This window comes from Falco naumanni, chromosome 15 (assembly GCF_017639655.2).
Source record: "Falco naumanni isolate bFalNau1 chromosome 15, bFalNau1.pat, whole genome shotgun sequence".
Taxonomy (NCBI): Eukaryota; Metazoa; Chordata; class Aves; order Falconiformes; family Falconidae; genus Falco; species Falco naumanni.
Window position 1 is genome coordinate 14,929,787 of NC_054068.1, and position 14,473 is coordinate 14,944,259.

A 14,473-nucleotide genomic window follows, 5' to 3' on the forward strand; every position below is an offset into this window, starting at 1 on the left:
TAGTAGCCTTAAAGCTTGTGCTAGAAAAGCTCTAAGACAGGTCTATTAGTTTTGTATTATGTTAGGAAATTATTATTAAAAGTTTTTATATCTTTAACCATTAACTGGATATATGAATAAATGTTCTTAGAAGTTACAGCTAGTTTTTAACCTAGCAGTTTACACAAGTCCCTTCTTTTCATGCTACACATGCAAAATTTATGGAAAACAAAACAAAGCCTTGCTGTTATGTGTTGTACTTTCTCTTGCAAAATCTTTCTAACTCTTCCTTAAATAAACTAAAAAATTACCAAGGTTGTCTTGCAAAATGATGAAAAACGTCGCAAAAGAGAAGCTGGCATCTCTTACCTGTCTGCTTTCAAGATGAAACTGAGAGAAGAATGACAAGCTTTTTGTGGAGCTGGTAGTTTAATGAGTTCTAAATAAATTTATTTTTGATCTATTAACCTATATCTAGACTAAACAATGAAAATCCATAGAAGATTACATAAACTGTGATCCAAATTCTGCTTTATAGATGATATATGTATTTACTGAGTTAGTTGAGAGCTCTGCTGTGGCAGACTTCAAACGTATGTATGAATTCATTAAACTAGCTTTTGATATGTAGTGGGATTGCTTTGTTTTCTGCCCTCAGGTCTGTTGTGCGCTTCGCAGCAAGTCTTTTAGGTAAACTAGTGGACAGCCTTGCACCATCTATTACTAATGTTTTAGTTCAGGGCAAGCAGGTAAGTCTTTACTCCTCAGAAATGTATTAAGGAATGATAACAGAGAAACTAAAATGGGCTTTTTCATTTTGAAGGCCTGTGTAGCTTCTTTTAGAAGTACCCAATAGCTTAAAAAATCATTACTTGAAGAATAAGAATCCAGAGAAAAGAAAAATATATTTATACTGGCATATATTATGGGCTAATAAATTTACTTTTATTTGATGGCAGAACAATACTGAAAAGGCAGTTCAGCGCCTAGATAAGAAGGGAGGAGGCATGTTTTATGTATCTCCTTACATTTGATATATATGCCCTCTTATTTCACAAAAGTAGATGGAGTCAAGTCATAAAGCTTCTTGTTAAGACTTAATGAAGATGTAGCCGCTCTCTCTGTAATTGAGCATAAGACAACAGATGGGTGGCAGTTGAGCAAATAGTCTTTCAGGATTTTAGTTTTCTGTTCCAAGCAAGTTTAATCATCAATCCTCCTTTCCTAAGGAAGACTTCTTTTTCTCTCTCCCAGCACAGTAATTTTCATTAAGTTCATGAAGAGCTGTTCCCAAATAATAGCAATTGAATATTATGTGTATTTGTACTAAAATACGTATATATGTATACTTACCTATATGCAATGCTTTTATAACAGATTTGTCTTTGTCTTACTCCAGACTGAGGTCTGGGTATGTGCTTGTGGCGCTCCATAGCTATAGAGGAAGCTGCACCTGCATGCTGCGTGATTTGTAGCTGGTTTTTTTCAACTTTTTAACCTAACTTGGCTTCACTGATCCCTTTATAATAATGATCTTTATTATAAGAGAAAAATTACTGTTGCTGTGTTTTACTGACAGTAGATTAAAAGCGGATGGGAATTTTAACAAAATTCCTTTTTTGTGGTTAAACAATCCGGTACCAGCAATATATTTTTTTAAGTGAGGGCTATAACTATTACGATGCTATTAGAAGCAAGAAAACAAAACTATGAATTTAATTCTGAATTTTAAGTGAACTCCACAGCTGAAGTATCAGAAATGAAGACTGTCTAAAGCTAAGTGTACAGTCGTGATCATACAGCCAGTTTTTTAACCAAGAACAGTGGTCTTGTATTTTTTATTTTCATTTTGAAAAATAATTTCCTATATACCGTGCTAATTTAGTGAATTTCATTATTTTAATAGTATCCAATTAACAGTATTAACATGCATTAGCCATTGACATAAAATTACTTTTGTGTTGTGAAATTTTTAACAAGAAAAGCAGACGTCATAAAATTTCTTTTCTGAATTGCTTCTACAGTGCTTTTATTCCCGTGCATATCTTCTGACGTGTTTTCAATATACCTTAGGTGACACTTGGAGCTTTTGGCCAGGAGGAAGCAGTTATTTCTAATCCCTTATCCCCAGGAATGATTAAGAACATCATCTATGAAAAATGTCATTTACAAGATGAAAGAGAAGCTGTAGTTCAGCAGGAACTTGTCATACATATTGGCTGGATCATTTCAAATTCACCTGAACTCTTCCGTGGCATGCTGAAGATACGCATCGGGTCAGTAAAGCATCTAGAGTCGCTCTTACTGCGAGTATTGCAGGGCAATATACATACTGAACAGATTGCTGCTACATTGCAAAAATGGTTTATATAAGATGATGCAGCAAAACTTGTATACTTTGATTTTCCATCCTTAGGAAGCCTGCTTTAAAGCAGTGTGCCAAAAATGAGTGCACAACTAATCTCAAATTTGCCAGTCAGCCGTGTAAAGTGGGGGAGGGGCAGTCCTTGTAATAGCCTATTGGAAGCTTTCCTAAGGCTAATAGGGTGAACTGTAAGACTTTTCAAAGCTTGATCCCCTGTCATGTTAGGACTTTAAAACCCAAACCAGCATAGTGGGTTTAGATGGATTCTGTACAGCAAATGAGCAGGGGCAAGTGTGCTGCCTCCAGGTCACCCTGTCCTGCTGGCAGCTGTCGGGCAGAACGTTCAGCCTGGCTCACCTAGTGGCCCAGGAGGCAGTGACCAGCTGGCTACCCAGACTGTAGCCCTGGCATAGATACAGTCCCCGTTCGCAGTGCAGTGGGTTGAAGGGGTTGTGCTTTAAATTGCAACTGGCCTAGTGGCCGTACTTGAAATAAAGTACACACTAAGGTGTATCATTAGTGCTGCTGAGACAGTTTCCTACCTGGCAGCGGACATACTGGGTGCCATCCAGAGTTTCCCAGCTGCACAGCGGATACAAAGTCTGCTCACAGTTTATGCTCTCTGCGTGGCCGGCAAGGGAATCTCAACAGGAGTCTTTTTATTGTGTACTAGGTACAGGTGTGCTGATAACTAGCACGGATTTCATTACTGGTAAACATGTGATGTGGATGTAGAATCCCAGAAGCATAATGGATCATACCACATGCTAGCTCTTCCTTTACAGTGCCCCACAGGTGATGGAGATGCACAGAGGGTGTGCTGCTGCCTGCCCACCTGTCAGGCAGGTTAGAGGGACAGGGCTGGAGGCTAGGGATGTACTGTACTGGGAGGAAGGGAAGAACCAAGAGGTAGAGAGCACAGGAAAAGCTTTTACTGTCACAGACTTTAAGGACTTGAGGAAGAAGCAGGGAAAAGTGAAATCTAGGATTAGGGCTCCTGGATGAAGCCTTTAAAAACTTTTTGCTCACTTGAGCTGACACCTGTGTCACGTAGGTTTGTGGCAAAGGGTAGACTGCATAAGTGCAGTCATCTAGGAAGGATGCAGCATGAATGTGATTCCCTTCTGAAACTGTACAATTTTCCTCTAGGTCAACATATGCTTCTAGTTGCATTATCTAGTTTATAGTAAGTACTCATAATAAAGCCTTGTCTAAATCAGTCTTAAGTCTGGCAACCATGAGCAGCAAATCCCTTGCTAACAGTGTTTCAAGGTAGTTAAACTATTTTTTTTTCGGAGTTTCAGCACAATAATTTGCCCCAAAAGATTGCTTGTTGTTTTAGAGTGTTGTCTGTAATGGGGACTTGAGGTAAAAACCTTCAGCAGTTCAAATATATTTACCTTTTTTCAAAGGTATATATATTCAGTTCAAATATATTACAGCTTTTCTGAAAATATTTTGAGGCACCAAGGTATACTTCTGATACTCAATGAATCTGACTATTCGATATCTATCATAACAAAGACATTGTTGAAGAGCAGTTCTCTACGCAAAAACACTTAACTGCCATGGTAAAGAAAACATGATTTGTCCTGTATGGTTTCTAAAAAAAATGTTTTTTGTTCTTCAAAAGGCTGCAAAACACCCCCACGCCCCCACCAACTGAATAGTACTCCTGTTACGGACACACACGCCACTTCTTGACTGTTCATCAGCTGCACAGTTGTCCAATTCTGTGCTAAATAGGTTAGGCTAATCTGTACATAGCTTAGGCACCACAAACCTGAATCAAGTTTAAAACATCATTTACCTACTGGATTGTTCTATTTAGTTCTTTGGTAAGGTGACCTGCAAATTGTCTGTGCTGGAGTGTTATCATATTCCATGGTATCTGCATTTACTTTTGCTATCTATCCACAGAAGTTAAGTATTTTTTCACATTTAGGAAGAGAGAGATGTATTTGAATAAGCAGTTCTTTGAAGAGGCCAGGTGCTACTGACTGAGATTTACAGAATTAGTGAGCATGCTTTAAAATTAGAACTTAAGTGTTCTACCATGTTTTTTTCATAGAGAAAATAGAGCATTTCAGCACTGGAGATAAATACCAGCAGTCTTTTTTTCTAGCACAGGAGATTCATGCTTCTATTTCATCAGCACATTCCAGTCATCAAAACCCAAAACTTTTCAAATCACCTGTATTACATTTAACTGCAAGTATATCTGTCTTTTGCACTTAAATACCTTTTCTGTACCCTTTACAGATCCATGTTACTTCTCTTTCCTCCTCTTCCCCATTCTCTGTAGCTAATACCTTTTGCAATTTTTTTTTCTTCCAAGGTTAATGCTAGAGATTCAATTTTCTTTATTTCAGTATTATCACCCACTCCAGTGAGCAAAATTAACATTCTCACAGAAACACCATTCCAGTTTCATAATTATTTGATCTAGTGTCTTGTTATTGATTTGTTTTCAGGGTTTCACATTGAAATAGATCAAGTTCTTGACAGGCCTATTACTGCAGAAAACTCCAACCAACTGACTTCTACCCACTCTTACTAGTGAAGAGTTTGGTAGGAGCTCCACTCTTGACTTTGCTATGTTTTGTAGGCCACTGCAAAGAGAAAGTACCAGTGAAGGACTTCCGTACTGATACATTTGAGTCATCAGAGAAAAAAGAACCAATTTCTAAGCCACTAAAATTAACAGAAGTACTGTGTTTTGTAATTCAATGTGTCCATGTTGCTTAATATTCACTTGTATCTTGCACCTTCAGTGAACGGTCCTGGAAGCCTCAAATTTAAAGCAACGTTGAATCAGTTGGCCTGATAGTTCAGAATTCGGTGTAGCTACTAAGAATCCTTCAGAAAAGATTGTGACTTGACTTACATAAACAACATTCTGTACTGTGTAGGCTAAATAATTAAATGCCTGTGGAATGTGGCTATGCTGATGACAAATTAACTCTTGGGAATATCCTGCATTTTCTGATAAACAGGATAAGGCTTTTTGATGTAACCCAGACTTGCTCAGGTGTTATATGATGGATTGTTTGAAGAAAAACTAGTTAAGTTTCTTTTCCCTTTTGTTAGTAATATTGTCTTGAACTGAAGCAGTGTATTTGGTAAGAGGCTGGAGCTCCATACTCAGTTATCTTGCTTCAAATGTAGCTATAGTTTATTTCGTCTTTGGTATTGGAGGCTGTAGCGCTAGTTTTATATAATGTGCAAAATAAAATTAAGCATTTTCCTTCAATAATTTGCAAAGTTCTGCCTCTCTGATACCTAAGGCTGAAAAATCTTCACCGTTACTACATTTTTATTTAATCAAGTCTTTTCAAAAGGGAGTAGCAAAAGAAGGAAAATGTGATAGACTACAAGAATGAATTTCAAAGGCTATAACTGTAAGTAAGCCCCGAAGTCTTTGTAAATGTAAAATCATTTAATTTTTAGGTTTCTTTTAGAACTCATGAGCAAAATGCATGTACTGTAAGAGCATAATTTTGAGTAGGAGTTTTAACATCAAAAGGCAAGGAAGTGTTTGTCTTAATAAATATGGGATGGAGTAGAATATGTGGTCAAATAATCTTCCCTATGAAAAGCGTGCTTCACAACCCATTTCTTAAAATCTATGCATTATGCCTGTCAGTTTGTATCATATTTGCAAACATACACAAAATCTGAGTAAATTCCACAATACAGTAAGAATAGTAGAGCATTTTTTTGGTATTGTATGCTGTCCTAACAGCCAAATAACAGGATCACATGGAAATCTTCTGAGGTATTTTATTAGACTGATTTTTCATCTCTGCAAACTTTGTATATCATTAATAAATGTATTCCTCCCTTTTCTTCAGATGGATTATCCATGCTATGAAGTATGAATTGAAAATCCGTGCTGGGGATATGCCAGCCAAGGACTTATACCAGATGTCCCCTAGTGAAGTGAAGCAGCTTCTGCTGGATATTCTTCAGCCTCAGCAGCAGGGGAGGTAATGAGATGTGTGGGTCTGGGGCACCTGTTTTCATTCATAACAGGCTGTTCAAGTAATTTTCATTTCTGAGCTGCTTTGTGTACATCTGAAAACACCAGGCATCTGCAATCAGCAATATACTTATTTAAGGAAGGGTAGGAAAAATGCACTTTTTCATTCTTTCACGTGTCCATGTTCTACAATTATTTCTTTTATAGCGCATCTTTCCTTCTCAGCTTTATCATTGTGGAAGTCTTACTTCATAGTAGTAATCTCTATACTTGGGCAGTAATGTGAAGCATTACATTCTTTGGGGATGTGGGGAAAGGAGCCAAAAATTGCTCAATACCATCTACTTCAAGTAACTTGTAAGAACGGTTTGTCTGCTGCTCAGTGCCCTCTTTCTTCTAGCTGTATATGAATTAAGAGCAGGTGTTCTCTAGAATTCTCATGAGATACTGGTGCTGCCTGGAACTTGTAATCTTTTCTCCAGGCTGTAACTAGTTGCCAGAAAGAGCATTCTTTGTGATACAAAGCATGTAAGAAAAAAGTTAAAATTACAGTATTTCCACTTAACTGTATTGGTAAGAGTAGAATCAAAAATCCTCTTGTAGGTTTATACTTCTAGTTGGATTAAACTTTGGGACATTATACTGCTGATAATTTCAGTAGCCCTTGACTGAATGAATGACAGCCTTTTCCTTCAACAAAGAGGAAATATACCACATATCATACTACTTATGTTTCTGCTTAATTCAAAACACATTCTGGCTTTTCCCTCTGTAACGCCTGAGAAACAAGCTCCTTAAATTGGTGTCTGCTCTCTCTTACCTGATTTGTGGGATGTAGAATGTCTCTGTCCAACTGACTGTTTACTCTGTATCTCCCATGTGCTTTTCAGTGTCTTGGTTGTGGTTGTTAATGCTTGCTATTTAGTTGCTGTCTCTGCTCATGTTGATGTTGACATTATTCCGCTAAAACCTAAGCAGAAAAACTCCAGGTTTCTCTTTGCAGCATTTTCCATTAAATATTATGCTATTTAGGAAACAATTTGGCCAGTCACTGTAAGCAATTCAAGCACCTAGAGATCTTACCTTAGTTGTCACAGTGTCACTGCTTTTGATTCCTTCATAAAGCAGCTGGGTCAGCAAAGAGGACTCTGGTTTTCTGAGGATGAAGATCATTTTTTTGGCAGTTATGCGAGTACAAAAGCTAGCCAGCATATTTTTCAAAACTTTGTATCTTTAACTTCTTCCTGTACGGTGTTGCTAGCTTGTTCTTCCTTACCTGTCAGTGACTTTTTAAAAAAGTTCTCCTCCTGCCAGGAAATATAGAACGCTGTTTCCTTGCATTTTCTTTCTGTGACAGTTTTTCCTACTGTTGTGATTTTTTTGGAAAAAAAAAATAAAAAATCTCGGCTACTGTGATACCATATATCACTGCCAGTTGTCTTACATGAAGGGATAGTGGTATATTTACTTCCCAAACAGTCTCTTTGCAACTAAAATCTCTTCAGGTTTTCACAGAACATGGCTTGATTCTGCATCTGCAACAGTTTTTAACTTTAAGCTCTCAATTGTCTTTGTCCGCAGAAGCTGGCTAAACAGAAGACAGATAGACGGTTCTCTCAATCGAACTCCTGCTGGATTCTATGATCGGGTGTGGCAGATCTTGGAGAGAACCCCTAATGGTTTAATAGTGGCAGGAAAATTTTTACCACAGGTAAAACTGGCAGAGATGCTCAGTTATTTCTGCTTTACCCAGCTATTAACGGTGAATTATTTTATCATTAATGTCTATTTTATGCCATAATGTATTACTTACGGTAATTTGTTCCTGTTACGATTTTTTACAAAAAAGTAGTTTCAGGTTTTCTTTTTGGTTCTGAATAAAATACAGTTAGAATACAATGTAAGTCAGCTATTTCTATTAAAACACATTTATAAAAGCATGCGTCTAGAAGACCCTTTGCAAGTCATGGACTCGGAAATCTGCTCCCTTTTTGACCCTAGAGTGGTCTTATTTCTTAGTTGAGTATTATTTATTCAACAAGCAAATAGGCTTTACTTGGGATTGGTTTTGATTCAATGCAAATGGTCTTTGAGTAAAAATATTATTTGTTTTTCAGCAACCAACCTTATCCGATATGACTATGTATGAAATGAATTTTTCCCTCCTGGTTGAAGACATGCTGCAAAATATTGACCAGCCGGAATACAGGCAAATTATTGTAGAGGTCCGTGGCCTATAGTGAATACAATTTTATCATGTACATGGGTATGTTACAGCCTAAAAGAAAAAAAATGAGGCTCAAATATTGGAAGAAATAGCCTTTTAAATATAAACACTTGCATTAGTGGTTTCTCCATAGATTTTGTATGTTTAAACAGATTCCTGTTAACATGTTGAGAATATACTAAGTTCTTGATGTTCTTCCCCGTTAGCAAATAGATAAATATTAATGACAGTGCCAGTACAATTAGGTCACAAGAGGTGAAAACTAGTATGAAGAATAATTCCAAGTTAGCCTTCCTTCAAGTCCCTAGCTCATGCCTTTTCCTAAAAATTTCTAGATCTACAGAAAAACTGCTTTAAAACACGATAGATTCTTCATTCCCATTTTGTTGAGGCTGTCTAGCAAGTTGCCTTGTGCTACTGAGTCAGCTAACTTCAGTTTAGTTATGTTCCCATACCTAACAGTAAAGCAAGATGCCGTTTAAAGCCCTTCCCCCACCACTGCGCATAATGTACACTTTTTGAACAGATCAAGAGCATCTGTACCATCGGTAACTGACATCTGTGCTGTCAGCAGCATTCATTGTTAGTTCCCAAGTATATGCCTCTGGTGCTTGTGAGTATTCCTCCACAGTAAAACCAAATCTATCTCAATTCTGGCTGAAAACTAATGGTCATGCTGCTTGCTGGAACATCCCCAAGTTTTACTAAAAGATAACATGATTTTCAAAATCCAAGATGACCAATAGAGACTCTACTGCCCACTTGTAGTTATTACGACAGGTCACTCATCATGCTCCCCTTCCTATTTTAAACCTCTGTCAGATAAAAGGAATATAATTTCTCTTGAACTGAGACTTTTTTTATTGCTGTCTATTGACTTTGGTTTTTTATAAACTTTGTCATAGTACAGTTATACCATACATGATCATACCTCAACATCAAATGCTGGTGTCCAGTGTTTGCTGCTTTTCACCCTCTCCCTTGACTGAGCACCAGCATTTGTGCAGCCACAGTGAACTGAATAAACTGGAAAATAATTTCCTTGGCTCCCAGCAAAGTTAGATGTTAATGTCAATCATTTACACAGTGCCCTTAACTAGGTAGACACCAGAAATTGTAGCCTTTCATAAAAGCCTGCTTTTTCAGTGATTCTTTTATCAGTCAGAATGCTATTATCTCTGCACTATTACCTATGCCATTATTAAATTGCTTCCTGCTTGAAAGAGACATATGCAATTATTAACAGCACTTTTGTGTAACCTGAATTTTAAAAAAACCAAATTTAAAGTCAGTCTTTTTTTTTTTTTTTCTGCCTTTCAGTTGTTGATGGTAATATCTGTTATTTTGGAAAGAAATCCCGAGTTAGCGTTCCAGGACAAAGTAGACTTGGACAAAGTGGTGCAAGAAGCATTTCATGACTTTCAGAAAGATCACAGCAGTCCAAAGGGAGCTGAAAAAGAGGTGAGTAAAATATTACTGTCTTGCAGAATTTACTGTTCTTACTGAGGTTAGTTATAAATGTTAATTCTTTGTGGTTCAGAATAAAGAGCAATTTATAGGAGTTCAGAATGGAACACAAATAGGAAATGAATATACCCAAGTGCAGTGTAAGGCTGCAAAAAGCCTATCAACAGAGATAAGAGTTGCACACTTACTTTATTGCTGAACTGTGAATTCAAAGTGGTATGGCAAGGAGAACACTCACAGTATTACATAGGTCTCAAATGAGAGTCTGGGTAAAGCTGAAGTAGTTGTAAGAGTCATAAAAGGGGAAAATTAATTAGGGGGACAGTGGAACAAAGGAGAGTTCAGGATAACAAAAAAAAAAAGATAAAACTGAAGCTCAGCAAGGAAGTGTGAACTTAGGATCTTATGTACACTGATACTAAGAAAAATTTAATAACTGAAGAATTCATTGTGACAATAGCAATGTATGAACCTCAAATGCAAAACTCTTCTTAGCTACTGATTTTTATACTAGAGTTGCATTCATGATCTAGCAAGCTTTTAATTTCCAAGGCTTAAAATTAAAATAAATGAAACTTGATTGTTTAGTAGCTTTTAATATTTACTTCTCTAGTATTTTAGGTTTTATGCTTTAAGGTCTCTAAATAGTCTCGCTACGAGTTTTGGTGCCTCAGAGCTCTGAAATTCTATAATAAAGCCAGGTTCATTGAACTGATGGAAGGAAGAAATAGGAGTAAAGCACTGGGACAAGCCAGTGCTACTGAGGATGATCTTCCTCACTCCGTCAGACATTTTATTGTGTGCAATATATTGAGAGATATCTGTGCTAGCTCTGAATAATTGATCAATTCATAACATCGATATGCAACAGCACTTCCTGTTGCTGAATTTAGCTTCTTTAAAAGATGAGGAAGGTCATATTCCTTGAGAATTCCTTCAAAAGTTTCAAGGTTCACTTTTTTGCCACTACTTTTTTTTAGAAGGTTGGAAAGCAAGCCAGATATCCAGCCTTAGCAACATATCACCTTGCACAATACCTTTGTTTTTAACAGGACACAATTTTGTTGAAATTATGATTCTTTTGGCCTGCCCATTTTGGAGGGTAATGACTCTGGTTGCAACCTAAGCAAAATCAGACTTATCATCCACACAAATGGCTATTAGGTTCCAGCTCTGCACGGTATCCTGAGTATACTACTGACTTCTGTGACAAGCTGGAAATCCCCAATGCCTATAAATAGAAAGAAGAATCCCATGCACGGCTCAGGTTTTACTGGTGTTGCTGTAGCCTCCATTAAATTAAAAGTGATAGATTTTTTCCCCAAGCCCAGATGTACTTAGAACGATGCCTTTTTGTCTCTTAGAAAGAAATCCCAATTTATAGTTGTGAATAGTATCTTTAACACTGTTGGAATTTCCAAAACCTTATATTAAAATTTCCTGGAACCTGACTCTCCCATATTCCCAGGTATATGCCTGCTGGCAGTTAACTGTAGCCTATTTAGGATTGTTCTGATAATATTCCGTCTTAAGTTTTCCTAACAAACACTGCTAAAAGAAATTCTTATTTGCCTGAAATATGCACTTCCATTAAACTGACTTGCAAATATTTTGGACTTTGTTAATTCCTTGTTATAATGTAATAAATGTCAAAAGTATTTACTCTACTAATTTCAAACACACATTGAAACTAAAGAAGTCTCATTATTTTTATTTGACAGTCCTTGCCCTTGCTTTAATAAAAGTAATCATTTTCCTGAATTAAAGTGTTGAACCTTTATTATAGCAGCCAATTTGAGAATAAGCAAGTGTTTTAACATCATTGACTGCAAAACAGGTGTTCAGTGAAGGACGCCTATTTGGTTGATCTGATTAATGAATTAGTTCAAGTGCTACCTGTGGTTTGGTTCTTGGATTTTAAAAAAGTATTTTTCTTGCAAATAAATCTTTAGCTGGTACCTCTACATGTACACATAAGGACCTGGCTCACAATCATACTGTGGTAGCACAGTGAATTACCTCACAGTAATCATCTAGCTGCATGTTTTAAGCATCAACGAACAACTGCTCTCTTACCACATTTTAAAAAGGATTGGAAAATTCAGTAAAGCAATATATGCGGGGCATTTTAGTAATCTGTTTTCCACGTGTTCAGGTAAGTATATGTGGAAGGCTTATGGAAATTGAGCAGAAATTATACTATGGCTTTACAGTGTAAAAAACACATTTGCATTTCTAGCATATTTGTGATGTTGTTCTTGTTTGGCTGCTTTACATAATCAACTCTAGTGAAAACATCTTTTCCCTCTCCTGCAGGGTGACATAACTGCATTCTACAACACTCACCCAATTGGAAAAAAGGGAACATGCAGCTACTTGAGCAAGGCTGTGATGACTTTATTGCTGGAAGGGGAAATTAAACTAAGCAACGATGATCCCTGTACCATTAGCTAGAGCTTGAAACACAATATAGGAATTGTTGCTTTATTTAGTGTTCCATGTACTTTCCACGCATCTATTGAAATAGTTTTGAAGAGTAACCCTGGCTAGTAATACAAATACTATCCTTTGCTGAAAGAAGTGCCATTAAAGATACTAAGTGCCACCTAATTTTTTTCCTTTCTCAACTATGCAGCATGAAACTGAGCACATGAATTTAGTCCTGTGATATTTAAGTTGAATGGGATTGTATTTATGATCCTAAATTATGCATTTAACATAGTTGGTAGCTTCAAGAGAAAAGCAGTATGAGATTTTCTCTTTATACCTCTATTTATTTATAATTACAAACAAGTTACTGTAAATTCTAAATGAAATTCAGAAAATATCATAATTAATATGCATACCAATCAGTGTGGAAACACAGAAAATTGATAATTTTCTTATTACTCTACACACAAATTGGAGGTGAAGGGTAAACGGTTGTTCTTTAAAGTTTTTCTGTAACCGTTCAATCGACAGCATATTTAGGGTGTGGTTTTTTAATTTACCTATTAATAACTTGATATACAGGTTTTATCCTGATAGAGGAATGTTTTATCTCTAGCAATAAATATCACTACAGTTTCCCAATGGTTGTTTAAACATCTGTATATTAACAAGGGAATGGTTTGGTTACAAGATAAAAGTTTGTTTTAAAAAAAAGGGCAAACAAACTGTATTTAAAATGAATATAAATGAAGAAAAAACATTACATAAGCTGTCAAGACATTAAATAATTTGAGATAGACTTACTTATCTCCTAGACGTGTGAAAACACTGTATGCTATATGCTTTATTTTGGTGAAATAATGAAAAGAAAATGCTTGTTAAGAAAAAAAACAACTGTCAATAAAAATACTTTAAGTTATATGCCAAGTTCCCTGTTGACTTTAGTGGCAACCTTTAATGTGCTCATACTGATCCATTTATGGTGGTTCTAAAGTGCCTGTTTTAACAGTACAGAATGTATTAAAGCTGTAGAACTGGTCCTCAAACATTCTGATAATAGTGACCAGCTGCAATTCAACTGTCAATAAACTGCTGCCATATTGATATGAAAGGCAGGTAGAAGGCAAAACTAATGGCAAACTAAGCTAAAATGAGTGGAGTGAATCTTGAGTACAGGCAGTGGTTAGTACTTTCCTGATTTGCAGAACTTCCCCAGAAATCACATAATCAATCCTTCTCAAATCAAAATGGTAGAAGAATTTGTTGTTGAAGGAGGACACTAAACCATTAACAAATCTCTTGTCAAATGATGTGGAGAATGAGTAACATTGGAAAAGTTAATTTTAAGCTAGTAGAGTAGTGGTCCTGCTGCTCTTCCTTGCTGTAATACATTTATCATTCAAAGAGTAGTGGAGAGGTGGCAGAGGGGACGGGGAAAGAAAATCCAGAAGAAGCACACACTAGGTACTCACTGTTGGGTACATTATTGTATTGTGTTAGTATAGTTAGTAGCAGAGTGTTGTCTAAAGGGGCTGCATCATTGCACTAACTCCAACAAGAAGGCTACAGTTAAACAGCAGACTCAGTTGGCAGCAGTTCTAAATACTGAATGAGTCACTAGTTTAAATTGCAATTCAACACATCCTCAGTTTTTTTTTTTTTTACTTTGTTACTGCCTTAGCAGTTATCAACCACAATAAATTTCACTTGCCTTTTATTTTTATTTTTTAAGTTTGCTTGCAGATCTACAACTGGTTGTGGATCAGTGATTACATAGGCAGCAAGCGTGTCTATATCTAGTGTGGTTTTTTTTTGAATTAAATTAAAATAAAACTTTAAATTTGATGCATCTCTTGTGAAACAAACACAGAACATTAACTTGTCTACAACTAAGTCCTATTGAAAAGAAACAATCTTAAATACAAGATCTATGGGTTACTTCAGAAGCACTGTCATTTTGCTGGACAGTAGCACTGTTTGATTTTGCAGTTGCTTGTGATGTAAAATGTAACTGCACATTAAT

At 36.4% G+C, this 14,473-nt stretch overlaps 1 protein-coding gene across 6 annotated transcripts in view; it reads left to right on the forward strand.

The window, feature by feature from the left end:
• The window catches only part of PHKB (phosphorylase kinase regulatory subunit beta), an 80,139-nt gene extending 66,770 nt beyond the window's left edge, over positions 1–13,369 (forward strand). For 5 of the 6 annotated variants that reach the window (XM_040615212.1, XM_040615215.1, XM_040615214.1 and 2 more), the window contains 7 exons: positions 638–728; positions 2,053–2,255; positions 6,199–6,333; positions 7,908–8,037; positions 8,444–8,551; positions 9,874–10,014; positions 12,337–13,369. In XM_040615212.1, the coding sequence (XP_040471146.1) occupies positions 638–728; positions 2,053–2,255; positions 6,199–6,333; positions 7,908–8,037; positions 8,444–8,551; positions 9,874–10,014; positions 12,337–12,474 (946 nt within the window). In that variant the 3' untranslated portion in view covers positions 12,475–13,369. The remainder of the gene's footprint in view (positions 1–637; positions 729–2,052; positions 2,256–6,198; positions 6,334–7,907; positions 8,038–8,443; positions 8,552–9,873; positions 10,015–12,336) is intronic. The other variant, XM_040615213.1, reaches the window with a different exon arrangement.
• The last annotated feature ends 1,104 nt before the right edge of the window (positions 13,370–14,473 follow it).